The 24,806-nt window shown below is 41.3% G+C and overlaps 1 protein-coding gene across 3 annotated transcripts in view; it reads right to left on the bottom strand.

Moving 5' to 3' along the window:
* The window catches only part of PLCE1 (phospholipase C epsilon 1), a 338,579-nt gene that overhangs the window by 73,048 nt on the left and 240,725 nt on the right, over nt 1-24,806 (bottom strand). For all 3 annotated transcript variants that reach the window (XM_035724225.1, XM_027595213.1, XM_027595222.1), the window contains 2 exons: nt 16,092-16,767; nt 1,128-1,310 (listed from right to left, as the gene is read on the bottom strand). In XM_035724225.1, coding sequence (XP_035580118.1) covers nt 1,128-1,310; nt 16,092-16,767 — 859 coding nt within the window. The remainder of the gene's footprint in view (nt 1-1,127; nt 1,311-16,091; nt 16,768-24,806) is intronic.

The following is a 24,806-nucleotide window of genomic DNA, read 5'->3' as shown; positions in this document are numbered from 1 at the left end:
AGCTTGGCTTAGGCACCAACAGCCTTTCATACACAAAATGTGGGACTTTTTCTAGATAACCATGGAGAAAATATACTATCATGTTATAGTGATAATCTCCATATAATGAATATAGAATATGTAGTGGTAACTAACCAAATATTTTCTGTCATGGTAAAAACCATAAATTCTACCACTTTAACCATTTTTAAGTGTACAATAGAGTAGTGCTAACTCTATGTGCTTTGCTGTGCAGCAGATCTCTAGAACTCTTTCCTCTTACAAAACTGAAACTCTAGACGCAATGGAAAATGGGTTCCCCTTTGCCCTTTCCCCCCAGCCCCTGGCATCCACCATCCTACTTTCTGTTTCCAAGAGCTTGACCACTCTAGGTACCTCATCTAAGTGGAATCATGCCACATTTGTCCTTTTGTGACTGGCTTATTACACTTAGGGTGATGTCCTTCAGGTTCACCCACATTGTCGCGTGCCAGGAATTCCTTCTTTTTTAAAGGCTGAACACTATTCCAATATATGTATACCTCACCTTTCCTTGATCTTTCATTCATGGATGGACATTTAGGTTGCTTCTCTTGATACTGTATTTTAAGTTGTATTCTACATTGAGCATTTTGGCCTTTTAAGACCTTTATAACCGGATCCCTGGTCTTTTTAGCCTTTGCTTGCCACCACAGAGCCTATGCTCCAGCATGGAGCATGAACCCAGAACTCCGCATGCTTCCCTGCACAAGCCAAGTCTTTCGTGCTTCCCTCCCGCCACCTCTGCCAGAAATGCTCCCCTCCCGCCCTCACAGCGCTGTCTGTCTGATCCTTCAAGACCCATCTGTCGGCTTCCCTGCGAAGCCTCTCCTGTCTGCATCCTGGCCCTGGATCTTCCTTATGTCTGCTCCCATAGCACTCTGTAGATGGCTTAACCATGACTCCTACCGAGTCCTCACTGTTTGAGGCCCCTGACTTTTTCAGGTGTTGACACAATTCCCAACACTGGGCCTGGCACCAGGAGGTGCTTGGCAAGTGCTTGCATTTCATTTGTTCCATCTTGTCCCCACCCCAAATGCGCTAAGGTGATGTAGACCATACAACAGTCCTGGATGATGGGGTCTGAGGCGTCATAAATAACACTCTACCCTTATAAGGGTTTTCTTCTTTTTCTTGGTGGTGCTTATGCCCAAGGTGTTGTTTCTCTGCACACTGGGCTTCTCAGCACTCTTTGCGGATATCCCAAGGCTGGGATTGCGCGTACTCCATCGCCGGCCACCAAACAGCTCCACAGCATGAGCCAAAGTTGGGCCTTCATACCGTCCGTCCTCCTGTAAGAGAATCACATTCTGAATGCATGAGGGAACAGCAAGCAATGGGGAAGTCAACAGATGAATGGCTTCTAGTAAATTCCCAGAGGTGGAGGAGCACAGGCAGTTACGGAAGACTAGAGATCTGGCCACCCAAGTGGCCCTGTGTCCTAACTGTCAGACTCTGTTGGGAGTCTCATCACATCCTGTTGTCCTGGTCACATCCCTGCTGAGTTCCAAGGATGTGCTACGGGCAAGTGGGATGAAAATAGACTTCCCTTCCCAGTTTCAGAGGTTACATTCCAGAATTACCACTGTAGGAATATTCAGGAAAGGTTTTTCTTTTTTTATTGTTGTTGTTTGTTTTTTACCTAGTTTGATGCTTGGGACAGTATGACTTGAAATACAGAGTATGTGGCATTTACTTCAGAGGGTTCTGGGAGATAACCATAGAGAAAACATATTATTAAATAGTTGGTGCACACGTGAAACTAATGTAACATTATGTGTCAACAACTATACTCAGTAAAATAAAGAAAGAAAATAGCTGGGCTGCTGTCCTCTTGAGTGACTGATAACCAAGGATAGAGAGCCCAGGGCACTGAGAACACCATGCATATTATGATGCTGTGAACAGCGAGAAGATCCTTGTCTTGAAGCAGGCATGCTTCTCCCCAGGTAACTCTGAGCTACATGCGCTGGGGAGCAGCAGGGATTTACTCATTAAACAACTGCCAACAATTCTCCCTCTAAGTCAGGGAGGCTGGTTAATAAAACCACAAAAAGTCATGTACGAATTAAAGCCAATATGGATGAAATTTCACAGGTTGTATAAAATGGACCTTTTAAAATTAATTTCCACAATTTACTGTCTTTACTTTCTGCAAGCTTTTAAGGCCAGCTCTCCTTTGCAACTCCAAAGAGGAGCTTGTAAATAGGTTTGCTTTGTTGTAGATGCTCTGTAAATAATAAAGGGTCTTTGTGTGTGTGTGTGCTGGCTCCTTCACCCTAACGTTCAATTGCTATCTCATTTTATGATTTGAGGTGTGACCTCCCACTTCCTGCATCCTGTTATGGATCCCAGGATGCTGAGTGACTTGGATGCTTGATGTGGGAAATCTTTTGGTGATCTCTGATGGACATCTGGGATTTATGCCTTCTATTAATCATTTCTCTTTTCTCTAACCATACCTCAATTTTACTGTATCTCTTTCCACTGAATACAGTCTTTTTTTTTTTTTAAAGATTTTATTTATTTATTTGAGAGAGAGAGAGAGATAGGGAATGCACACTAGCTGGGTGGTGAGGGGCACAGGGAGAGGGAGAAGCAGGCTCCCTGATAAGCAGGCAGTCCAATGGTGGGCTGGATCCCAGGACCCTGAGATCATGACCTGAGGGAAAGGCAGACACTTAACCAACTGAGACACCCAGGAGCCCCTGGGTACAGTCTTGAGTTTATCAATCAAGATGAAACATCTTCCCTTGACCAATGGTTGGCATAAGATCCAAATAAGTCAATCTGAATCTCCCTCCTTGAAAAATGAATCCTGAATACAATGCTACTGAGAATGAAGGTTGGAGATCATTCTTTCCTGATGCAGGCCTATTCCCTGTGAACAAGTCACTATAATTGACTTTAAAGTGGAATCAACATTTCATGCCACAATTTCATAAATAAATTTTAACTACCTTATTGAATATCATATGCTGAAAGAAATTTTGTAAAAATGTTATCTATGGGTTTTAACTAACACTTTAAAAATTTAATAGATCCCATCATTAAAATTTAAAACTTCTGCTCTGGAAAAAACATTGTCAAGAGAATTAGAAGATAAGCCACAGACTGGGAGAAAATGTTTGCCAAAGAAACATCTGATAAAGAACTGTTATCCAAAATATACAATGAATGAAAGTGAAGGGGAGGAGCAAGATGGCAGAGGAGTAGGAGACCTGGATTTTGTCTGGTCCCAGGAATTCAGCTGGATAGGGATCAAACCATTCTGAACGCCTACGAACTCAACAGGAGATTGAAGAAAAGAATAGCAGCAACTCTCTGAACAGAAAAGCGACCACTTTCTGGAAGGTAGGACATGCGGAGAAGTAAATCCGAGGTGATATTTGGGAGGATAGATGGTGGGGAAGGGGGCCTCCGTTGGCTGCTTCTGGCAAGTGATAGAGCAGCAGAGCACAAAATCGGAACTTTTAGAAGTTGGCTCCACTGAGGGACGTCGCTCCAGTGGCTAAGTGGGGGGTGGAATCCCCTCTGGGACAGTGTGGTCTCAGGACCCTCGGGGTCACAGAAAGACCGGGGGTGCCTGAGTGCGGCACAAAGCTCCCAGGTATCAGAGCAGGGAAGTTGGCTGCAGGGATGGAGCCGAGGAGCGGGCTCTCAGCTCGCGGTTGCCATAAATGGGGATCCGTGGCACAGTCGGGCCACTGCTCCTCCAGCAGGGACCCAACAAGCAGCAGATCCGGGGAGACTCCCCTTCCTCCCTTGGGCGGAGCGGCGCGGGAGCTCACCACAGGGATCTGCTGGGTTTGGAGACTCCACATGGGGTCATGTGCCAGAGATAGAAACGCTCAGTCACAGGCCGGGTGAGCACGGAGTGCAGCCGGAGACCAGGTGGACAGGAGTGACTGACTGCTTTTCTCTGGGGGCGCACTGAGTAGTGAGGCCCCGAGTTCTCAGCTCCTCTGGGGCAGAGATTGGGAGGCCGCCATTTTCACTCTCGTCCTCCAAACCTGTACCAAAAGCTTGCAGGGAACAAAAGATCCCGAGAGCAAACCCGAGCAGATTACTTAGCCGAGACCTACAAGGGCAGGGCAATTCCGCCTCCGGCAAAGACATTTGGGAACCACAGCAACAGGCCCCTCCCCCAGAAGATGAGCAAGAACAGCCCCCCAAGACCAAGTTTACAGATCAATGAGAATTGCAAAAGTCCAGCGCTAGGGGAATGCTGCACATAGAATTCATGGCTTTTTTACCATGATTCTTTAGTCTTTCAAAGTTAATTTTTTTAATTTTCTTTTTTTTTTGAAATTTTCTTTTCCCCTTTTTCAACCATCTTATCAATCCCTTTTTAAAAAAATCTTTTTTATTTTTCATTTTTAGAGTCATATTCTATCCCTTCATAGTAGTTAACCTTATTTTTGGTATATATACATATATATATATATATGTTGTTCTTGCTTTAAAATTTTGAGATACAGTTTCTTCTAACAGACCAAAATATACCCTAAATCTCTAGTGTATGGCTTTGTTCTAGTCTCCTGCCTGATCACATTCTTTCCCCCCCTTCTTTTTAATTCCTCTTCTTTCTTTTTTCAACCAACTTCTTATCTTAAAATTCCTTTTATAAAATCTTTTATAATTTACATCTTTACAGTCATATTCCATCCCTTCATCATATTTACCCTTATTTTTGTACATATATAAGTTTTTCTTTCTTTAAAATTTTGGGAGGCACTTTCTTCTAACAGACAAAAATACGCCCAAAATCTAGTCTGTGGCACTGATCTATGCACCAGCCTGATCATATTTGATCATATTCTTTTTTTTTCTTATCTTTTTCTTTTTCTTTTTTCTTTCTTTCCCTTTCTTTCCCCCCAGTTTCAGGTCTCTTCTGATTTGTTTAGTATATATTTTTCTAGGGTCGTTGTTACCCTGTTAGCATTTTGTTCTCTCATTTATCTATTCTTCTCTGGACAAAATGACAAGATGGAAAAAAAAATCTCAAAAAAAAAAAAAAAAGAACGAGAGGCAGTACTGACTGCCAGGGACCTAATCAATATGGACATTAGTAAGATGTCAGAACTAGAGCTCAGAATCATGATTTTAAAGATCCTAGCTGGGCTTGAAAAAAGCATGGAAGATATTAGAGAAACCCTTTCTGGAGAAATAAAAGAACTAAAATCTAACCAAGTCAAAATCAAAAAGGCTATTAGTGAGGTGCAATAAAAAATGGGGGCACTAACTGCTAGCATAAATGAGGCAGAAGAGAGAATTAGTGATATAGAAGACCAAATGATGGAAAATAAAGAAGCTGAGAAAAAGAGAGATAAATACCTACTGGATCATGAGGGCAGAATTCGAGAGATAAGCGATACCATAAGACGAAACAACATTAGAATAATTGGGATCCCAGGAGAAGAAGAAAGAGAGAGAGGGGCAGAAGGTATATTGGAGCAAATTATAGCAGAGAACTTCCCTAATTTGGGGAAGGAAACAGGCATCAAAATCCAGGAGGCACAGAGAACCCCTCTCAAAATCAATAAAAATAGGTCAACACCTCAACATCTAATAGTAAAACTTAACGAGTCTCAGAGACAAAGAGAAAATCCTGAAAGCAGCTCGGGAAAAGAGATCTGTAATCTACAATGGTAGAAACATTAGACTGGCAACAGACCTATCCACAGAGACCTGGCAGGCCAGAAAGGACTGGCATGATATCTTCAGAGCACTCAATGAGAAAAATATGCAGCCAAGAATATTATATCCAGCTAGGCTGTCACTGAAAATAGAAGGAGAGATAAAAAGCTTCCAGGACAAACAAAAACTAAAGGAATTTGCAAACACAAAACCAGCCCTACAAGAAATATTAAAAGGGGTCCTCTAAGCAAAGAGAGAGCCTAAAAGCAACATAGACCAGAAAGGAACACAGACAATATACAGTAACAGTCACCTTACAGGCAATACAATGGCACTAAATTCATAACTTTCAATAGTTACCCTGAATGTAAATGGGCTAAATGCCCCAATCAAAAGACACAGATTATCAGACTGGATAAAAAAACAAGACCCATCGATATGCTGTCTGCAAGAGACTCATTTTAGACCCAAAGACACCCCAGATTAAAAGTGAGGGGGTGGAAAACCATTTACCATGCTAATGGACACCAAAAGAAAGCTGGGGTGGCAATCCTTCTATCAGACAAATTAGATTTTAAACCAAAGACTGTAATAAGAGATGAGGAAGGACACTATATCCTACTTAAAGGGTCTATCCAACAAGAAGATCTAACAATTGAAAAAATCTATGCCCCTAACATGGGAGCAGCCAATTATAAGCCAATTAATAACAAAAGCAAAGAAACACATTGACAACAATATAATAATAGTGGGGGACTTTAACACCCCCCTCACTGAAATGGACAGATCATCTAAGCAAAAGATCAACAAGGAAATAAAGACTTTAAATGACACACTGGACCAAATGGACTTCACAGATATATTCAGAACATTCCATACTAAAGCAACAGAATACACATTCTTCTCTAGTGCCCATGGAACATTCTCCAGAATAGATCACATCCTAGGTCACAAATCAGGTCTCAACCGGTACCAAAAGATTAGGATCATTCCCTGCATATTTTCAGACCACAATTCTTTGAAACTAGAACTCAATCACAAGAGGAAAGTCAGAAAGAACTCAAATACATGGAGGCTTAAGAGCATCCTACTACAGAATGAATAGGTCAACCAGGAAATTAAAGAAGAATTAAAAAAATTCATGGAAACCAATGAAAATGAAAACACAACTGTTCAAAATCTTTGGGATGCAGCAAAGGCAGTCCTGAGAGGAAAGTATATAGCAATACAAGCCTTTCTCAAGAAACAAGAAAGGTCTCAAATACACAACCTAACCCTACACCTAAAGGAGCTAGAAAAAAAAAAAAAAAAAAAAAAAAAACAGCAAATAAAGCCTAAACCCAGCAGGAGAAGAGAAATAATAAAGACGAGAGCAGAAATCAATGAAATAGAAACCAAAAGAACAGTAGAACAGATCAATGAAACTAGGAGCTGGTTCTTTGAAAGAATTAATAAGATTGATAAACCCCTGGCCAGACTTATCAAAAAGAAAAGAGAAAGGACCCAAATCAACAAAATCATGAATGAAAGAGGAGAGATCACAACCAACACCAAAGAAATACAAACAATTATAAGAACATATTATGAGCAACTCTATGCCAGCAAATTAGATAACCTGGAAGAAATGGATGCATTCCGGGAGATGTATCAACTACCAAAACTGAACCAGGAAGAAATAGAAAACCTGAACAGACCTATAACCACTAAGGAAATTGAAGCAGTCATCAAAAATCTCCCGAGAAACAAAAGCCCAGGGCCAGATGGCTTCCCAGGGGAATTCTACCAAACATTTAAAGAAGAATTAATACCTATTCTTCTGAAACTGTTCCAAAAAATAGAAATGGAAGGAAAACTTCCAAGCTCGTTTTATGAGGCCACCATTACCTTGATCCCAAAACCAGACAAAGACCACATCAAAAAGGAGAATTACAGACCAATATCCTTGATGAACATGGATGCAAAAATTCTCACCAAAATACTAGCCAATAGGATCCAACAGTCCATTAAAAGGATTATTCACCACGACCAAGTGGGATTTATCCCTGGGCTGCAAGGTTGGTTCAACATCTGCAAATCAATCAACGTGATACAATACATTAACAAAAGAAAGAACAAGAATCATATGATCCTCTTAATAGATGCAGAAAAAGCATTTGACAAAGTACAGCATCCTTTCTTGATCAAAACTCTTCAGAGTATAGGGATAGAGGGTACATATCTCAATATCATAAAAGCCATCTATGAAAAACCTATAACAAATATCATTCTCAATGGGGGAAAATCTGAGAGCTTTCCCCCTAAGGTCAGGAGCGCGGCAGGGATGTCCACTATCACCACTGCTATTAAACGTAGTATTAGAAGTCCTAGCCACAGCAATCAGACAACAAAAAGAAATCAAAGACATCCAAAATGGCAAAGAAGAAGTCAAACTCTCACTGTTTGCAGATGATATGATACTTTATGTGGAAATCCCAAAAGACTCCACCCCAAAACTGCTAGAACTCATACAGGAATTCAGTAGTGGCAGGATATAAAATCAATGCACAGAAATCAGTGGCATTCCTATACACCAACAACAAGACAGAAGACAGAGAAATTAAGGAGTCAATACCATTTACAATTGCACCCCAAACCATAAGATACCTAGGAATAAATCTAACCACAGAGGCAAAGGATCTGTACTCAGAAAACTATAAAATACTCATGAAAGAAATTGAGGAAGACACAAAGAAATGGAAAAACGTTCCATGCTCATGGATTTGAAGAACAAAGATTGTGAAGATGTCAATGCTACCTAGAGCAATCTACACATTCAATGCAATCCCCATCAAAATACCATCCATTTTTTTCAAAGAAATGGAACAAATAATCCTAAAATTTGTATGGAACCAGAAAAGACCCCGAATAGCCAGAGGAATGTTGAAAAAGCAAAGCAAAGCTGGTGGCATCACAATTCTGGACTTCCAGCTCTATTACAAAGCTGTCATCATCAAGACAGTATGGTGCTGGCACAAAGACAGACACATAGATCAATGGAACAGAATCGAGAGCCCAGAAATGGACCCTCAACTCTATGGTCAACTAATCTGTGACAAAGCAGGAAAGAATGTCCAATGGAAAAAAGACAGTCTCTTCAACAAATGGTGTTGGGAAAATTGGACAGCCACATGCAGAAGAATGAAACTGGACCATTTCCTTACACCACACACAAAAATAGACTCAAAATGGTTGAAACACCTAAATGTGAGACAGGTGTCGATCAAAATCCTAAAGGAGAACACAGGCAGCGACCTCTTCGACCGCAGCTGCAGCAGCTTCTTCCTAGAAACATCACCAAAGGCAAGGGAAGCAAGGGCAAAAATGAACTATTGGGACTTCATCAAGATAAAAAGCTTTTGCACAGCAAAAGAAACAGTTCACAAAACCAAAAGACAACCGACAGAATGGGAGAAGATATTTGCAAATGACATATCAGATAAAGGGCTAGTATCCAAAATCTATAAAGAACTCCTTAAACTCAACACCCAAAGAACAAATGATCCAATCAAGAAATGGGCAGAAGACATGAACAGACATTTTTCCAAAGAAGACATCCAAATGGCCAACAGACACATGAAAAAGTGCTCAACATCGCTTGGTATCAGGGGAATCCAAATCAAAACCTCAATGAGATATCACCTCACGCCAGTCAGAATGGCTAAAATTAACAGGTCAGGAAACAAGAGATGTTGGTGGGGATGTGGAGAAAGGGGAACCCTCCTACAGTGTTGGTGGGAATGCAAGCTGGTGCAACCACTCTGGAAAACAGTATGGAGGTTCCTCAAACAGTTCAAATTAGAGCTACCATATGATCCAGCAATTGCAGTACTGGTTATTTACCACAAAGATACAAATGTAGGGACCCAAAGGGGTACGTGCACCCCAATGTTTATAGCAGCAATGTCCACAAGAGCCAAACTGTGGAAAGAGCCAAGATGTCCATTGACAGATGAATGGAAAAAGAAGATGTGGTATATATACACAATGGAATATTATGCAGCCATCAAAAGGAATGAGATCTTGCCATTTGCAACGATGTGGATGGAACTGGAGGGTGTTATGCTTAGTGAAATAAGTCAATCAGAGAAAGACATGTATCGTATGACCTCACTGATATGAGGAATTCTTAATCTCAGGAAACAAACTGAGTGTTATGGAGTGGTTGGGGGTGGGAGGGATGGGGTGGCTGGGTGATAGACATTGGGGAGAGTATGTGCTACGGTGAGCACTGTGAATTGTGCAAGACTGTTGAATCACAGTTCTGTACTTCTGAAACAAATAACGCAACATATTTTAAGAAAAAAGAAAAAGAAGAAGAGAGCAGGAGAGGAAGAATGAAGGGGAGTAAGTCATAGGGGGAGACGAACCATGAGAGATGATGGACTCTGAAAAAGAAACTGAGGGTTCTAGAGGGGAGGAGGCTAGGGGGATGGGTTAGCCTGGTGATGGGTATTAAAGAGGGCACATTCTGCATGGAGCACTGGGTGTTATGAACAAACAATGAATCATGCAACACTACATCAAAAACTAATGATGTAATATATGGTGATTAACATAACAATAAAAATTTTAAAAAAAAGAAATGGGCAGAAGACATGAACAGACATTTTTCCAAAGAAGGCATCCAAATGGCCAACAGACACATGAAAAAGTGCTCAACATCGCTTGGTATCAGGGGAATCCAAATCAAAACCTCAATGAGATATCACCTCACACCAGTCAGAATGGCTAAAATTAACAGGTCAGGAAACAAGAGATGTTGGTGGGGATGCGGAAAAAGGGGAACCCTCCTACACTGTTGGTGGGAATGCACGCTGGTGCAACCACTCTGGAAAACAGTATGGAGGTTCCTCAAAAAGTTGAAAATAGAGCTACCATATGATCCAGCAATTGCACTACTGGGTATTTACCCCAAAGATACAAATGTAGGGATCCAAAGGGGTACGTGCATCCCGATGTTTATAGCAGCAATGTCCACAATAGCCAAACTGTGGAAAGAGCCAAGATGTCCATCGACAGATGAATGGATAAAGAAGACGTGGTATATATACACAATGGAATATTATGCAGCCATCAAAAGGAATGAGATCTTGCCATTTGCAACAATGTGGATGGAACTGGAGGGTGTTATGCTTAGTGAAATAAGTCAATCAGAGAAAAACATGTATCATATGACCTCACTGATATGAGGAATTCTTAACCTCAGGAAACAAACTGAGGGTTGCTGAAGTTGTGGGGGGGGTGGGGGAATGGGTTAGCCTGGTGATGGGTATTAAGGATGGCACGTTCTGCACGGAGCACTGGGTGTTATACACAAACAATGAATCATGGAACACTACATCAAAAACTAATGATGCAATGTATGGTGATTAACATAACATAATAAAAAAACTGAAAGTGAGCAAAAAGAGTGTGGGAATGAAGAAATAAAACCACAGCTGACCTTGTACAATACAGGTTGGAACAGCACCTGTACACTTATATGAGCATTTTTTATAAACACAGTATACTACTCTAAAAAATACATGTATACAATGAAAACTTAAAACTCAACAATAAGAAAACTAACAACCCAATTAAAAAAAAATTCCAAAGACCTCAACAGACACTTCACTAAAGAAGAGATACAGATGGGAATTAAGTATATGAAAAGATGTTCCACATCATATAGCATCAGGGAACTGCAAATTAAAAGAAGATACCACTACAACACCTATTAGAATGGAAAAATCCACAACACTGACACCACCACATGCTGGTGGGGATGTGGGGCAATAGCAACAAGGATTCATCCTAGTAGGAAAGCAAAATGGCACAGCCACTTTGGAAGGCAGTGAGGCGGTTTATTACAAAAGTAAGCATTCTTTTACCATACAATCCAGCAGTCATGCTCCTTGGTACTTATCCAAAAGAGCTGAAATCTTAGGTCCACACAGAAACTTGAACATGAACATTTATAGCAGCTTTATTCACAATATTAAAACTTGAAAGAAACAAAGATGTCCTTCAGTAGGTAAATGGATAAACAAACTGTGGTACTTCCACACAATGGAGTATTACTTAGCCATAAAAAGAAATGAGCTATCAAGTCATGAGACGACATGGAGGAATCTTAAATGCATAAAAGTGAAAGAAGCCAATCTGAAAAGGCTACATATTCTATGATTCCAATGAAATGACATTCTGAAAAAGTCAGAACTATGGAGACAGTAAAAAGATCAGTGGTTTGCAGGGGCTGGGGGGGCAGGTAGGGTGAGGTAGGGTGGGAGGAAGAGATTAATAGGCAGGGCACAGAGAAGTTTTAGGGTAGTTAAAATATTCCATGTGATATTATAATGATCGATATATGTTATATGTTTGTACAAACCTATACAATATACAGCGCCAAGAATGAATCCTATGGTAAACTATGGATTTTGGGTGATCGTAATATACCAATGTAGATTCATCCTTTGTAAAATATGTACCATTCTGCTGAGTGATGTTGACTGTGGGGGTCACTATTCATGCATGGGGGGCAGGAGGCTTATGGGAAATCTCTGTACATTCCTCTCAATTTTATTGTGAACCTATAACTGCTCTAAAAAAAGAAAATCTTTAATACAAAAGTTTACTAGACCCATACCATGTACATATAAAAGAATTAGCCTCTACTGCTTTGGTATTCTAAATTCAGAACATCCTAACATGGGTTAAGCTTTACCTTTAATAGAAATATTTCAGGACTGGAAAAGGCATATGCCTTTGTTTAATCTTTAAAGGAGACTTTCTGGGAACTGAAACGTAGTTTGACTCTTCTAATTTGTTGAAAACAATAAACTTGGTTGGGATGGGTGAAAGATGTACCTTCTCTCTTTTTAATTTGGGAGAAGGTCTATTGTGAGTGAAATTACATTCTCAGTTTTAGAAAATAGTTACTTTCATTTTTTAAAAAAGATTTTATTTATTTATTTATTTGTCAGACAGTGAGAGAGAGAGAGCAGGGGGAGTGGCAGGCAAAGGTAGAAGCCGACTGCCCGCTGAGCAGGGAGCCCGATTCAGGGCTCTATCCCAGGCCTGGGATCATGACCTGAGCTGAAGGCAGACACTTAACCCATTGAGCCACCCAGAAGTCCCAAACAGTTACTTTCAAACACAAGTATTTTAGTACTAGTAAATGTAAATTGATCTAATGGAAATAGTAACAGGAGATAAAGCAAAAGATAAGAAATAGTGACATTTATAATGAAGCCTAGAAATACAGAAAAATAAAAGAAGTTCATGTGGACATTAGGATCAGGAAACTGATTCCTTAAAAAGTATTCATGCACTTTTACCTCTTGGCATTATCTTTGCATATGATATTTTGGAGACCATTTAACTAATCTAATCCTTTTAATAAATCCTCCCCCCCCACCCCTGCTTTTTTAAGGCTGGCCTTAAAACTTTTTTCTCTGTTTCCTGAAAACAGATTTTCAGAATCTGTTTCTGTTGCTTACAACCAAAGTTCACCTGAGAACCCTGTTCTGAACCTTTTCAGATTCCCAGAGATCTTTCCAAATACCCAAGATTATGGGTTCTCAGCTCTGCCTATGCAACCTCAAGCCAAAGCTCATGATACCAGTCTTTGTTCCATACCCCACATCAAATCTCTGGGGCTTACCTTCTTTTATTTTCCTGTATTCCTAGGCTTCATTATAAATGTTACTGTTCTTTCTTGTCTTTTGCTTTATCTCCTGTTACTATTTCCATTAGATCAAATACACTTATTATTACTAAAATACTTGCATTTGAAAGCAACTTCATGGGGTACCTGGGTGGCTCAGTCCGTTAAGCATCTGCCTTCATCTCAGGTCATGATCCCAGGGTCCTGGGATTGAGCCCCAGGTCGGGCTCCCTGCTCACTGGGGAATCTGCTTCTCCCTCTCCCTCTGCCCCCCCTTCATGCTCTCTCTCAAATAAATAAAATCTTTAAAAAAAGAAAAGAGCAACTTCATACACATTCATCACTCAAGAGGACTCCAATGTCAGAAAGATAATTTTCTTTTTTCTTTTAAAGATTTATTTATTTATTTGGGGGGTGCAAAGGGAGAGGGAGAGAGGGTCTTAAGCAGAGCTGAGAACTCAGCTGAGGTTCCTCGCTGAAGGTGGAGCTCAATGTGGGGCTCAATCTCATGGCCCTGAGATCATGACCTGAGCCAAAACCAAGAGTTGATACTCAACAGACTGAGCCATCCAGGCACCCCAGAAAGATTATTCTCTATATAAGCCCTTCCCAAACTGGGGATAAAGAAATATTCTTACAGGGCTGTTAACATGAGTTTGGAAGAATGCAAGACTGTTTATAAATTTCTTGAACATACAGATACATTTAAATTAATTTCTTTTGTACCTTAGGACTTCTCAGGAGCCTTAAGTGTGCTAAGCAGTATCATAAATCATCAAGAGGGGCATTTAACAGGATGCCTATTTGACCTTTTGTTCTCCAAGTACCATATTGGCAGCATCTTTCTGATGTTCTCTGAGACAATTTGGGAGCTGGTCTACATAATGGGAAGATAACCATTCGCTAACATTTTTCACTTTTTTTTTTTTTTTTTTTTTTAATCTTGAGGGTCTGTTTCCTTGTCTTCCTGGGTGGCTCATGCAGAACAATGTTTTGAGGAAGACAATCACCTGTGTGTTTTCAGAAGTGGCTGAGGTATATGGAGCTGCTTTTTCTTTACACTGTAATGGCTTGTTTCCAAGCAGCGGTGGAGGGATGGGGGTGGGGGGGTGTAGCTAGCTGTGTTTGCAACTAGGAAAGACTGAGTCGGCTCCAGGTCATTTCCTTTGTCTCTGCTCCAGCGGAGCCTTTTACCTCTTCTGCTGTTCCTGGTCTCAGCTGGTGCCTCCTTTCAGCAAAAACTGTAGGTTGCCAGGGTGAATGAGAAACCACGTATGCCTTAGGTGTTAATTCAGTTACTTTATGCTATAAGATGGGGAAGGAAACAAATGGAGCCAATAAACCATGTCAGGCTTGTGACCGTGATTGTACCTGAGCTCAGAAACTTTGGTTTATGTCCAGGTTGAATGGATCTGTATGATTCTGGAAGGCTGAGAAATGATTATAATTAAAGATCAATATTTACAATAGCTCCTGAAGACCTTTTTTCCAAGCAGCTGACCACACTGGAATCTCCCTGCAGAGTGGACAGGAAGCTCATATTTTGGTTTCCGTTTTAGGATGAGTTAACTGAAACAGGCTTTGTGCTGTGCAGTCCTAGCATCATCGTGTAGATAGGCCTATGTGCTTATTAATCAATTTAATAAGTTAGTTATTCAGGATATGATCTCTATTCATAAGTATTGCATGGGTGTAGGGAAAGGGGAAAGAGGAGCATTCCGGGGGGGAAAGTCTTTGCTTGTTGGAAACATGTTAGAACTGTGGAAAGTACATGAAATCAGTCATCTGAGTAACTTAAGTTATAGTTCTATTTGTGGTGACATTAGTAAAAAAGAGAATTTTTTGCCCAAAAGATGTAAAGCATAACAAAGAAAAACTGAATACTTGGATACAACTCATTTGGCAGCACCATCAACAGTGTCCCCTCAAGGCAGGGTTTCTGACTCACTTTCCCAGCCAGCCGCCCTTCGTCCTCCACAAGCATACCGCTCTGGTGATGCCTGTGTCTCTTCCCACACCTCGCGCAGCCCAGTCCTGCAGCCAGCCTTAGCTGGAGTGTTGAAGTACCCGAGAATTTTAGGGTTAGTGAGAAACACACTCAGGTTAAGCAACTGACTGTGAGGCATGGCCTCGTAAGGACTGCTGCCAATATAATAACCCGGCGAGGCAGAACTCCATGCATGAGTTACCCCACATTTGGGAAAGTTTCTTTTAAACTTAGAAGCTCTACAGTGAGGCAGCAACACACAGTAAATTAATGCTCTGAGAGTCATATAGCATATTAGGGGATGAAGCGGGATTTCAGTTTCCAAAGTGAAGATTTCCAATGTATCAGCTAGTCCCTAATTAATAATAAAAATACTCACACTCTAATGCTTCTGATGGAAACTGAGTAAGTGACAATGCTTATATTAACTGGTTTCTTTCCAATGTGAGAAGTACAATGACCGGTCGCTATGTTCATACAAAATAATAATAGGACCTACTATGAGCCAGACACTATTCTTTACACATAGCAGCTGACATTATGGCTTTACACATATTAACTCAGACCCCAGGGCCACCCTATGAATGGGTATTGTTATCACTCTCATTTTCTAGATCAGAAACTGAGGCACAGAGAGAAGTCAAAGGTGCCCAGTACCATTCATATAGTATGTGCCAGAGTGTGAGGGTGAACCCTGGTGGTCCCAGTGTGGTTTTGCAAGATTACTATCTTGAGAAGGAGTGGGGAAGGCTGCACCCCTACCTGGTAGAGGCTGACATACTGTTTCCGCAGCCACTGCTGTCTCTGGTCAGGGAACTTCCTCATCTTCCTCACGGCCCTTGTGAGTTCTAGCAATCCACTGAAGAGCATCTTAGCTGTGTGCTTGGGTGCCACAAAGTGCAATAATCTATTGTCCGTGGTCTGGAGCCCATAGAGCAGTGTCACGCCAGTCTCTGAGAGAAACATGCTACCCAGTTTGTTCTGAACACACACAGTGTGTATATCAATGCTAGGGTGTCCCATGTACACAGCCTTTGCTGAAAACAGATCCAGGACCCCCTCTGCCAGGCCACTTAATCCAGCATTGCCCAGTAACGGGAATTTGCCAGGCTCAGAGGTGTTACTAAGCACACCAAGTTTTGCTTTAGCACTGGCTGGGGAGGCAGTGGTAGGCTTTATCCAGGTCAAGGTGCTGTTGTCAGGCTGAAGCTGGAGGAAGCAGCGGGCTGACAGGTGCGTGTCCTGGTCGTAGTGGATGACAGTGGCCCCCTGCAGCAGGAACTGGTGCACATCAGCTCGGATGGACAGCACGTACCATGGGATCAGCTCTGTCCCGTGGTCAAAGGCCTTCTGTGGCTCTTCTGATCCATGAGAGTCCCATTCTTTTGACTGCTCAAAGATGTCGTTTTCGGAATCCAACAAATCTCCAATTATAAACCTAATGGAAAGAGATGTAAATTTGGTCTGTCTTGTAATCAGAAGTGAGAACAACACAAAGCTTTTCACTGACACTGGACATCATTTTCCACTTCACTATGAATTCAAATTAGCATAGGGAATATAAAATGCTAAAGGTCAGAGTAGATTTTGTATAGCTGCATTCTAAAACTTTATATTTAGCAATAGGTCTGACCATAGGCCTAAGGAAAGGAACTGCTAGATAAATTTTGTAAATTTTTTTAGAGATTTTATTTATTTAATTTTAGAAAGGGGGGGTGGGCAGAGGGAGAGGGAGAGAATCTGAAGCAGACTCTGCACTGAGCACAAAGCCTGATGCAGGGCTCGGTCTCACGACCCTGAGATCATGACCTGAGCCAAAACCAAGAGTTGGATGCTTAACCACTGAGCCATTCAGGAGTCCAAAGTTATTGTGTTTTTAATATCAACAATAATCTTCATGATGTATTAGTTTTCCCTCTTGTGTCAGGAATTGTTAAATACTTTACATACATTTGCACTGAATCTGACCTACTCATGAAGTAAGGTTTTTTTTTTTTTCCTTTTTTTTTAAACCTCTGAAGAAACTGAGCTTCAGAAAGAGTAAGTAACTCACTCCAGGTCATCCAGCTCAGCAGGGTTCTGCTCTGACTCATCAGCCTGGGACCTGCTCACTAGGTTTGACTGCCTTCTACTTGATCAGAACCAGAAGTTGTGACCTGAACACAATGGTACTAAAATAGGCAGAACAAGACTTAATAAGCTGGCCTGAGAAGTGCCTCTGTTAAAAAATAAAATACCATTAGTTCAAAGACATTCATTGGAAAACACAGTCATGGTGGCCAGATGAACAAGAATAGCTCTCTGGGTCTCCACCTTAGATTTTCATTGTGCACACATGTGCACATACAAGACTTGTCTGCTTGGAAAATTTAGCCAGTTGTCTTCCCTGAGTTGGGAATGTGGACTGTTAGGTCCAGAAGGATCTGGGGTGAAGCCATGGGAGACCTTATTGCCTCCTTCCTATATGGCCACCTTGGTAGGAATGTGACCAAGAGAGACTCATTTTTTTCAAAGCATGAAGAATTGTTATTCAGATCAAGGTTTCTGCTGTTTGGTCCATAGACATTGCTTGCTAAGTAATGGATAAAATTGAGAAGGAGCGGGTCCATACATCTCTGGGAAGGAATGTTCCAATCGTCTTGGGAATGTGACTCCTGGGCAGACTACTGTCTCCTGGCAAGGCATGGGCTGTAGCACTGGGCTTCCTGGACTCTCAGTCTAGATCCCGGTCCCTGAGTAAGATCCCACTCCTGTTTTCAGCAAGTTCTTCCTCCTTGCCTCACATAAGCAGATATTCTTTTTTTTAACCATTTTATTTATTTATTTTTGTGGAGAGAGAGAGAGAGAGAGAGAGACAGCAAGAGAGGGAACACAAGCAGGAGAAGTGGGAGAGGGAGAAGCAGACTCCCCGCTGAGCAGGGAGCCTGATGTGGGGCTCCTGGGATCCTGGGATCATGACCTGAGCTGAAGGCAGATGCTTAATGACTGAGCCACCGGGCACCCCATAAGCAGATATTCTTAAAAAAGAAAAGAAATCTACAAGAGATCTCACAAATCTGATGATCAGAATATCCTTCTCTGATAAGCCACACTGATAACACTAGGAGCAATCCAAATGCCCAGCAACAATAAAACTTATAAATACAATTTGATGCATTCATATAATGTAATACATTGCACAACAATGAAAATGAATAGTAATAGTTACTGCAATGCAACAAAGGGACATATCTTTTTTTTAAATTTTATTTTATTATGTTATGTTAGTCACCATACATCACCAGTTTTCGATGCAGTGATCCACGATTCATTGTTTTCGTACAACACCCAGTGCTCTATGCAGTACATGCCCTCCTTAATACCCATCACCGGGCTAGCACATCCCCCCACCCGCCTCCCCTCTAAAACCCTCAGTTTGTTTCTCAGAGTCCACAGTCTCTCATGGTTCATCTCTCCTTCCAATTTCCCTCTCTTCATTTTTCCCTTCCTTCTCCTAATGTCCTCTGTGCTATTCCTTATGTTCCACAAGTAAGTGAAACCATATGATAATTGACTTTCTCTGCTTGACTTATTTCACTTAGCATAATCTCCTCCAGTCCCATCCATATTGTTGTAAAAGTGGGTATTCATCCTTCCTGATGGCTGAGTAATATTCCATTGTACATATGGACCACATCTTCTTTATCCATTCATCTGTTGAAGGGCATCTGGGCTCTTTCCAGAGTTTGGTTATTGCAGACATTGCTTCTATGAACAGGAGAGCAAATACCCAGGAGAGCAATTGCTGGGTCATAGGGTAGTTCTATTTTTAATTTTTTGAGGCACCTCCACACTGTTTTCCAAAGTGGCTATACCAGACTTGCATTCCCACCAACAGTGTAAGAGGGTTGGTTCCCCTTTCCCCACAACCTCTCCAACATTTATTGTTTCTTGCCTTGTCAATTTTTGCCATTCTAACTTGTGTAAGGTGGTATCTCAATGTGGTTTTGATTTGAATTTCCCCGATGGCTAATGATGATGAACATTTTTTCATGTGTCTGTTAGCCATTTGTATGTCTTCTTTGGAGAAGTGTCTGTTCATGTCTTCTACCCATTTTTTGACTTGATTATTTGTTTTTTGGGTTTTGAGTTTGAGAAGTTCTTTATAGATCTTGGATACCAGCTCTTTATCTGTAGTGTCATTTGCAAGTATCTTCTCCCATTCTGTGGGTTGCCTCTTTGTTTTGTTGACTGTTTCCTTTGCTGTGCAGAAGTTTTTATCTTGATGAAGTCCCCAAAGTTCATTTTTGCTTTTGTTTCACTAGCCTTTGGAGATGTATCTTGAAAGAAGTTGCTGTGGCTGATGTTCTCCTCTAGGATTTTGATGGATTCCTGTCTCACATTGAGGTCTTTCATCCATTTAGAGTTCATCTTTGTGTATGGTGTAAGCAAATAGTCGAGTTTCATTCTTCTGTATATAGCTGTCCAATTTTCCCAGCACCATTTATTGAAGAGACTGTCTTTTTTCCATTGCATATTTTTTCCTTTGTTGAAGGTTATTTGACCATAGAGTTGAGGGTCCATATCTGGGCTCTCTATTCTGTTCCATTGGTCTATATGTCTGTTTTTGTGCCAGTACCATGCTGTCTTGGTGATCACTGCTTTGTAATATAGCTTGAAATCGGGCAACGTGATGCCCCCAGCTTTGTTTTTTTTTTTTTCTTCAAGATTTCCTTCGCAATTCAGGGTCTTTTCTGATTCCATACAACTTTTAGGATTGTTTGTTCCAGCACTTTGAAAAATGTCATTGGAATTTTGATCGGGATGGCATTGAAGGTATAGATTGCTCTGGGTAGCATAGACATTTTAACAATGTTTATTCTTCCGATCCATGAGCATGGAATGTTTTTCCCTCTTTTTGTGTCTTCTTCAGTTTCTTTCATGAGTGTTCTGTAGTTCCTAGAGTATAGATCCTTTACCTCTTTGGTTAGGTTTATTCTGAGGTATCTTATGGTTTTTGGTGCTACTCTAATTTATCTTTCTACAGTTGCATTGTTAGTGTATAAGAAAGCAACTGATTTCTGTGCATTGATTTTGTATCCTGCCACATTACTGAATTGCTGTATGAGTTCTAGTAATTTGGGGGTGAAGTCTTTTGGGTTTTCCACATAAAGTATCATGTCATCTGCGAAGAGAGAGAGTTTGACTTCTTCTTTGCCAATTTGAATACCTTTTATTTCTTTTTGTTGTCTGATTGCTGTTGCTAGGACTTCTAGTATTATGTTGAACAATAGTGGCGAGAGTGAGCATCCTTGATGTGTTCCTGATCTTAAGGGAAAGGCTCTCAGCTTTTCCCCATTGAGAATGATATTCACTGTGGGTTTTTCATAGATGGATTTTATGAACTTGAGGAATGTTCCCTCTATCCCTATACTCTGAAGAGTTTTAATCAGGAAAGGATGCTGTATTTTGTCAAATGCTTTTTCTGCATTAATTGAGAGGACCATATGGTTCTTCTCTCTCCTCTTACTAATGTGTTCTATCACATTGATTGATTTGCAAATGTTGAACCACCCTTGCATCCCGGGGATAAATCCCACTTGGTCGTGGTGGATGATCCTTTTAATGTATTGTTGGATCCTGTTAGCTAGGATTTTGTTGAGGATTTTGGAATCCATATTCATCAGGGATATTGGTCTGAAATTCTTCTTTTTGATGGGGTTTTTGCCTGGTTTGGGGATTAAGGTAAGGCTGGCCTCATAGAATGAGTCTGGAAGCTTTCCTTCTGTTTCTATTTTTTGAAACAGCTTCAGGGGAATAGGTATTATTTCTTCTTTGAATGTTTGGTAGAATTCCCCAGGGAATCCATCAGGCCCTGGACTCTTGTTTTTTGGGAGGTTTTTGATCACTGCTTCAGTCTTGTTACTGGTTATTGGCCTATTTAGGTTGTCAATTTCTTCCTGTTTCAGTCTTGGGAGTTTATGGGTTTCCAGGAAGGCATCCATTTCATCCAGGTTGCTCAGTTTATTGGCATATAGTTGTTGATAATAATTTCTAATAATTGTTTCTATTTCCTTGGTGTTAGTCGTGGTCTCCCCTTTCATTCATAATTTTATTAATTTGGGTCCTTTCTCTTTTCTTTTGGATAAATCTGGCCAGTGGTTTATCGATCTTATTAATTCTTTCAAAGAACCAGCTTCTAGTTTTGTTGATCTGATCTACTGTGTTTCTGGTTTCTAATTCATTGATCTCTGCTTTAATCTTAATGATTTCTCTTCTTTTTTTTTTAAAGATTTTATTTATTTATTTGACAGAGAGAGACACAGCGAGAGAGGGAACACAAACAGCAGGAGTGGGGGAGGGGAGAAGCAGGCTTCCCGCCGAGCAGGGAGCCCGATTTGGGGCTCGATCCCAGGATCCTGGGATCATGACCTGAGCCGAAGGCAGATGCTTAACGACTGAGCCACCCAGGCGCCCCTATTTCTCTTTTAACGCATGGGTTAGGCATCATTTGTTGCTTTTTCTCTAGTTCTTCAAGGTGTAGAGTTAGTTGGTGAATTTGGGATTTTTCTATTTTTTTGAGTAAGGCTTGGATGGCTACATATTTCCCCCTTAGGACTGCCTTTGCAGTATCCCATAGGTTTTGGACCGATGTGTTTTCGTTCTCATTGGTTTCCATGAATTGTTTAAGTTCTTCTTTGATTTCCTGGTTGACCCAAACATTTTTTTTTTACATATTTTATTTATTTATTTATTTGAGAGAGAGAATGAGAGAGAGAGAGGATGAGAGGGGGGAGGGTCAGAGGGAGAAGCAGACTCCCCGCTGAGCAGGGAGCCTGACGTGGGACTCGATCCTGGGACTCCAGGATCATGACCTGAGCCGAAGGCAGTCATTTAACCAACTGAGCCACCCAGGCGCCCCTGACCCAAACATTCTTGAGCAGAGGGGTCCTTAGCTTCCAAGTGTTTGAATTTCTTCAAATTTTTTCTTGTGATTGAGTTCCAGTTTTAAAGCATTATGGTCTGAGAATATGCAGGGAATAATCTCAATCTTTTGGTATTGGTTGAGACCTGATTTGTGACCCAGTATGTGGTCTTTTCTGGAGAAAGTTCCATGTGCGCTCAAGAAGAATGAGCATTTTGTTGTTTTAGGGTGGAACGTTCTGTATATATCTATGAGGTCCATCTGCTCCAGTGTGTCATTCAAAGTTCTTGTTTCTTTGTTGATTTTCTGCTTAAATGATCTGTCTATTGCTGAGAGTGGAGTATTGAGGTCTCCTACAATTAACGTATTATTATCAATATGACTCTTTATTTTGGTTAACAGTTGGCTTATGTAGATGGCTGCTCCCATGTTGGGGGCATAGATATTTACAATCGTTAGATCTTCTTGTTGGATAGACCCTTTAAGAATGATATAGTGTCCTTCTGTGTCTCTAACTACAGTCTCTAGTTTAAAATCTAATTTGTCTGATATAAGAATTGCTACCCCAGCTTTCTTTTGAGGTCCGTTGGCATGGAAAATGGATCTCCATCTCTTCACTTTCAGTCTGGATGTATCATTAGGTTCAAAATGAGTCTCTTGTAGACAGCATATGTCCTGTCTTTTTATCCAATCTGCAACCCTGTGCCATTTTATGGGAGCATTTAGGCCATTCACGTTGAGAGTGATTATTGAAAGATATGAATTTATGGTCATCATGTTGCCTATGAAGACCTTGTTTTTATAGATTGTCCCTGTAAATTTCTGTTTTATATCATTCTTGGGGTCTTTCTCCTTTTATAGAACCCCCCTTAATATTTCTTGCAGGACCGGCCTAGTGGTCACATATTCTTTCAGTTTCTGCCAGTCTTGGAAGCTCTGCAAATTTCCATCCATTCTAAATGACAGTCTTGCCAGATAAAGTATTCTTGGCTGCATGTTCTTCTCATTTAGTACCCTGAATATGTCTTGCCAGCCCTTCCTGGCTTGCCAGGTCTCCGTGGATAGGTCTGACATTATTCTGATGTTCCTCCCTCTGTACATAAGGAATCTCTTCCCCCTAACTGCCCTTAAGATGGTTTCCTTGGTTCTAAGATTTGTGAGTTTTACTATTACATTCCGGGGTGTTGGCCTGTTTTCCTTGATCTTGGGAGGGGTCCTCTCTGCCTCTAGTACACAAATGTTTGTTTCATTCCCCAGATTAGGGAAGTTCTCAGCTACGATTTGCTCAAATATATCTTCTAGTCCTCTCTCTCTCTCCACTCCCTCAGGGATCCCAATAATTCTGACATTGGAACATTTCATAGTGTCACTTATTTCTCTGATTCTATTTTCATGGATTCCGAGTTGTTTTTCCCTGGCCTCCTCTTTTCCCTTCTTGTCTATTAATTGGTATTCTAGATCACTAATTCATTCTTCTGCCTAGCTTACCCTAGCTGTTAGACTATCTACATTAGATTGCATCGCATTCATAGCATTTTTAAGTTCTGCCAGTTCAGCTTTCATTTCTGTCCTTAGAGACTATGTTGCCATTAATCGATTTCTCCATTCTAGCCACTGTCTTCACAATTGCTACCCTGAATTCCATCTCTAACATCTTGGTTATATCTGTATCCATTTGTAAATCTGTGGCATAAATCATAGTCTCTGAGTCTTTTGTATTTTGGGGCTTCCTCCTCCTAGTCATTGTGTTGAGGGGTGGTTGAGGGAATGTATAGAGTCTAAATTATTGACCACAACCCAAGCAAGATGCACCTGTTTTATAGGGACCTTAGGATTGCTGGCCTCCTGTTTTCTCAGCCTGTCTTTTGGGGGAGGGGCCTGCTGTGCTGTTACTCAGGCAACCCTGTTTGGGCAGAGTTGCCGTGCCCCTTGTGGCAGAGGATGGGCTCAGCGAAAATTGGTTTTTTGGGGATTTTGTTCTCTGGTGGCTTTCCCTGGTGGCTTTCTGAGTCTCTTCCGAGAGTCAGAGCAGAAGAGATAGTTTCCAAACCTCTGCCTCAGAGCGGAGAGATCGCAGTCTGTTCTTTAGTGAGCTCTCCAGGCCACACTATTTCTGTTTCTGTCTGTGCTGCTATAAACTGCAGCGTCCTGGGTTGTGCGCCCCTCAGCAGCGCTCCTAGTCCTCACCTCTAGGTCGGGGCATGTCTCTGCCCTTTGTGCTTCTAAAACTGCCAGCCGCCCCCAGTTCACACGCCTGGCCCTGCCACTCCGGGTTTCTGTCCAGGGGGTTGCCCTAAACTCCTTTCCCTGTCGCTATAGGTCTGTGAGTCTGTGCCCTGTCCCTAGCGCGGGAGGCTATCGCTCACTGGTGGTGCAGGATCCTGATGGCTCCCTCCGCCTTCTGTTTATCCTCCAATATCTGCCTGCAGAATCATGGCTCCCTGCTTTGTACCTCAAAACCAAATGCCTGCGATATTCTGTTTGTAGAGATCCAGATCTATCTTCTCATATCTCAGGCTGATTTCATGGGTGTTCAGAGTGGTCTGGTAGATATCCAGCTCAATTCTGGGGAC

The sequence above is a fragment of the Zalophus californianus genome, chromosome 15, assembly GCF_009762305.2.
Source record: "Zalophus californianus isolate mZalCal1 chromosome 15, mZalCal1.pri.v2, whole genome shotgun sequence".
NCBI classification, from domain to species: domain Eukaryota; kingdom Metazoa; phylum Chordata; class Mammalia; order Carnivora; family Otariidae; genus Zalophus; species Zalophus californianus.
Note: the sequence above shows the minus strand (reverse complement) of the source record. Positions and strands in the feature narration are given on the sequence as shown.